The sequence below is a fragment of the Cucumis melo genome, chromosome 11, assembly GCF_025177605.1.
Source record: "Cucumis melo cultivar AY chromosome 11, USDA_Cmelo_AY_1.0, whole genome shotgun sequence".
Lineage (NCBI taxonomy): Eukaryota > Viridiplantae > Streptophyta > Magnoliopsida > Cucurbitales > Cucurbitaceae > Cucumis > Cucumis melo.
In genome coordinates, this window is record NC_066867.1 from 20446354 (window position 1) to 20450339 (window position 3986).

At 35.7% G+C, this 3986-nt stretch overlaps 1 protein-coding gene across 1 annotated transcript; it reads right to left on the minus strand.

Annotated features, from left to right (window-relative positions):
* Positions 1-359: 359 nt before the first annotated feature.
* Positions 360-3159, minus strand: LOC103502080 (serine/threonine-protein kinase PCRK1). Its single transcript, XM_008465901.3, has 4 exons — positions 2146-3159; positions 1686-1946; positions 1330-1452; positions 360-1079 (listed from the first exon to the last, which is right to left on the minus strand). The coding sequence occupies exons 1-4, from the start codon at positions 2533-2535 to the stop codon at positions 507-509; spliced, it is 1347 nt and encodes a 448-aa protein (XP_008464123.1). The 5' UTR covers positions 2536-3159; the 3' UTR covers positions 360-506.
* Positions 3160-3986: the final 827 nt, after the last annotated feature.

The window sequence follows — 3986 nt, forward strand, 5'->3', positions numbered from 1 at the left end:
TTTGATATTTCATATTTGGCGACGCCTCCTTCAATGAGTCTGCCACTTGGTTTCATTCTCAAAGAGTGAAGATGAAGCCTTTGACCTACTCATTCTTTAATTTTCACCCATCAGTCAATAGATAGCTCAATTTTTGTTTGTGACAAGCGAAATCAACAAGCAAACAAAACAGTAAAGATTGATATCAGAAAATACAGCTCAGGAATAGAAGGTTTACACATAACCGCCATCTAAGAGATCAATTCACTAGTAATGGTCCACATCAATTAAAGGTCCAGTTAAGACTATTCTTCATGTTTAAAGTTGGCATTTATTGACCCCAAGAAAATGTATTTGATCAAACCTCATCAAGGAAAAAATTTGCAAATAATGAAGTGAAGTTGGGCCAACTGAAATCTAACATTGGATTTTTACAAGTATACCAAAAAACAGAGAAAAAATGGAGGAAGGCCCTCCATATATTATGCTTTCATTACCAAAGTAGGAGAAAGAATAAACATGGATTTTCACCAAGTTCTTACCAACCCAGGTGTCCAATTTCTCCAATCTAACTTCCCAAAAGATCTATTTCTTAAACTCACCATATCTTTGAAATCAAAAACCTTCTTTAGATGACTATTTCTATGTCTTGTAGTAGCAGGTTCGACTTCAGCCTCCTCTACACTTTCTTCCTTTGTTTCCGCCGTTCTGTCGATGGGTTGAGCAGCTGTTTCGTTATCCTGACATGATTCACTGATGATGTTGCCAAGAATCTCAACGACTTCACTCATTTTCGGGCGATTCTTAGGCTGCTTCATCAGGCATTTGTTAGCCAGTGATGCAAGTTTCTGAGCCGACTTGATATTGCATTCTCCTTCAAGCCGTGGGTCGACAATAAGGTGGAATTTCTTGGGATCTGAGATGTATGGTTTAATCCATTCCAAAAGCTTCTGCTCATTCCGCGGGAGGTTTCTCTCCACGGCTCGTCTACCTGTGATAAGTTCATAGAGAACAACTCCAAAGCTCCACACGTCGCTCTTTGCAGTCAGCCTACCGGTCTGAACATACTCTGGAGCTGCATAGCCTATTGTGCCTACAACCTTCAAAGACAAGTAAATTGTAATCACAACACAAGGAAACATCTTTTGTCCTTAAAAATTACTAAAAGACAAGGGTTAATGGCTTAAAAACAATCATGACATATGCCTATTTAGAAGCTAAAATCCAAAAAGATCATACTAAAGGGATAAGGTGTAGTACTAAAACTCTTTCCAATCCAATAAGATTAAGATATGTTTAGATTGATGTTTAAGCATTTAGAAAGTCAATCCAAGCAAATTATCGACGTACCGATGTTGACACATGGCTGATTCCTTCCGGAGGACCCTGTCTAGCAAGTCCAAAATCTGAAAGCTTTGCATTAAATTCTTCATCTAGCAGGATATTCGAAGCTTTTAAATCGCGAAAAATTAGCTGCATCAAACAAAAACAAATCCGAGTCACTTAAATATGAAAGCCACGAGAAACTATCAACCACACACATACTTCCCATAAGACAAAGAAATCTATATTCACTTCACATGGAAAGACAAGATAACATCTGAAACATCAAGGATGGAATGATAAAAATAGAATCAAAGAACCAACAGTCAGATTATTGTTGTCAATTTCAAGCAACAAAGCAGGATATGATTTTCATTTTGTACCTGAAAATCCATTTCTTCATGTAGATATGCAAGGCCACGAGCTGCATCCTGAGCAATTTTAAGCCTAGCCAACCATGACAATGGTGGAGATACTCGAACTAAAAGATGATCTTCCAAGCTCCTGTTCCGCATAAGCTCATAAACCAAAAGCCTTTGCATTCCCCTTTCATCATCTTCAGCACAATATCCAACTAATTTCACAAGATTTGGATGCTTCACCACTCCCAAAAAGTTCACCTCATTGATCCATTCCTTATGCCCCTGAATACTAGAATTTGTTTGAAAAATCAATCAGATTTGAATGCCTCCCCATCAATCCATTCCCAATTTGGGGTTTAAATTCATTACAATACCATAGAAGAACAAAACAGATTCAAACACAGCATTCATTCATTCAATAGAACAAGAGATTCCAATCATTGAAGAACAGTAAAAAGAAAAACGAAATAGAAAGGCATGCCTGGAAGCCATTGCGATTGAGCTGTTTAACAGCAACCTCCATCTTCAAATCCGACTTGGAATTAGAATCACCATTAACAACTCCTTTAAACACACATCCAAAACCTCCCTCACCAATCAACAACGCCCTACTAAACCCACGAGTGGCCGATCTCAACTCAGAAAAAGAAAAAACCCGCAAATCATTCGCCCTACGGTGAGTCAGAAACTCATAAAACCCAATCGAGTCAGAAAAATCCCTAGAATAGTCAGAATCAAACTCAGACCGTCTAGTATCAAAGGTGCTAGAAGCCATACTAAGCGAGCGAGCCCAAGAGACCTTTGAAGTTCTAGAAACAACCCCATCTTCATCATCCCTTCTCTCGCCATTGGTGAAGTGAAAACACTTCATAGCTTGAAAACAAGTTCTGGGATTGCAGAATCTGAAAGTTGGAAAACCAGAAAAGGGGTAAAAGGGGTTGTGAGGAAGAGGATGGTTGGTCAAATGGAAGGAGTGAAAGAAGAAGAGAATGGGAAAAAGACCAAGTGGGTTTGGTTGAGCGTTTACATATTGTAATTTGAAAATGGAAGAGCGTTAGGTAACAGCACAAAGAAAGAGAAAGAAAGAGAGAAAGAACCCATTTTCTCAATTTGGGCCATTGTCGTTTATAGAGAGAAGATTGGTAGAATCACGAGGGTTTGCCTTTGCTGCAGAATCAGACGCTGAACGTCAAAAATGGATCAGGTAGCTCAGTTAGAACTGGACCTGGAAGGAGGGTCCCTCTTACACGTCCCCAGCCGTTCGTTGAGGGACTTACTTGTAAAATTAGGACTTTCTGTAAGGGTCAAACTGCAATGTTAGTCGCCTTGTTTGGACTGGCGTTGAGCTATAGGAAGCAAACCAACCGTAAGACCGAGGGCCTCTTTTTAAAAGCTGAAAAACATAAAGGCTGCTTAAAGACTCCATTTTGAAAAGTAGTTTTTCTTCTTTTTCTTTCCTTTCTAGTTTAGTTATAAATTTAATTCACATCCTTTGAGTGTGTGTTTGTGGAGGAACTCATTCAAGAGATTATACTTTGTATTTATATCGATACCCCTTATTTTAATCAGCTAGATCCTCAAAATTTGACAAAATATGTAATGAATTTTATGATTTTTTTGGATGGAGAGCAAATAATTTATCTTTTTCTATTTTTAAAAAAAAAAAATCTCTTTTAATCACATTTTTATTAATTATTAAATGCATTTATTCAATTAATTAGAAAGGAGTAGTTAGGGCTTTGTTAGGATTATTATTTTCAGTTACCTACCAATATAAGATATGTATCTCTAATTTTAGATAGTTATAATAATAACAGTAACAATAATATCTAATTTAGTATAGTTTTAGGAGCTTGTAGCCTCCTCAACCCTATACTAAATTGATCAACTTTCACTTCTCTAGACCTTGATTTAAGTCTCACTCTTTACATTTTTTTTCAGATTATTTTAACTATATTATAATCAACATTGTAAGGTTTGTCAACAAAATTTTTGGATCCATCGTTGAATAACAATATTAATAACTTTTCACATCTAATATTCTATAAATTTTTTGTATTGTCGGTCTCTTTGTTTGCTAATCTAAAGTTAATAAAGCCTATATCGTTTTTTTATTAAGTTTATTTTTTTCATTTTTTACAATTATTTCTATTATTCCTGAGTATAACGATTGAATTCGTAGTCAAATTTCGTAAAAACAAATTGTTTTTTTTTTCAAAATTTGGAATTTTTTAAAAATCAAAAGTTAATAGCAAAGGAATAAATTTGTAGAGAAAAATATTATAATTACATTCTAACAACAAGTTAACATAACTAAATAAT

Coding starts and splice junctions, on each gene's coding strand:
- LOC103502080 (XM_008465901.3), bottom strand. CDS start 2,535: ATGAAGTGTTTTCACTTCACCAATGGCGAGAGAAGGGATGATGAAGAT. Junction 1,453..1,685: donor ATGAAGAAATGGATTTTCAG/GTACAAAATGAA, acceptor TGTTTGATGCAG/CTAATTTTTCGCGATTTAAA. Junction 1,080..1,329: donor TCAGCCATGTGTCAACATCG/GTACGTCGATAA, acceptor TTGTCTTTGAAG/GTTGTAGGCACAATAGGCTA.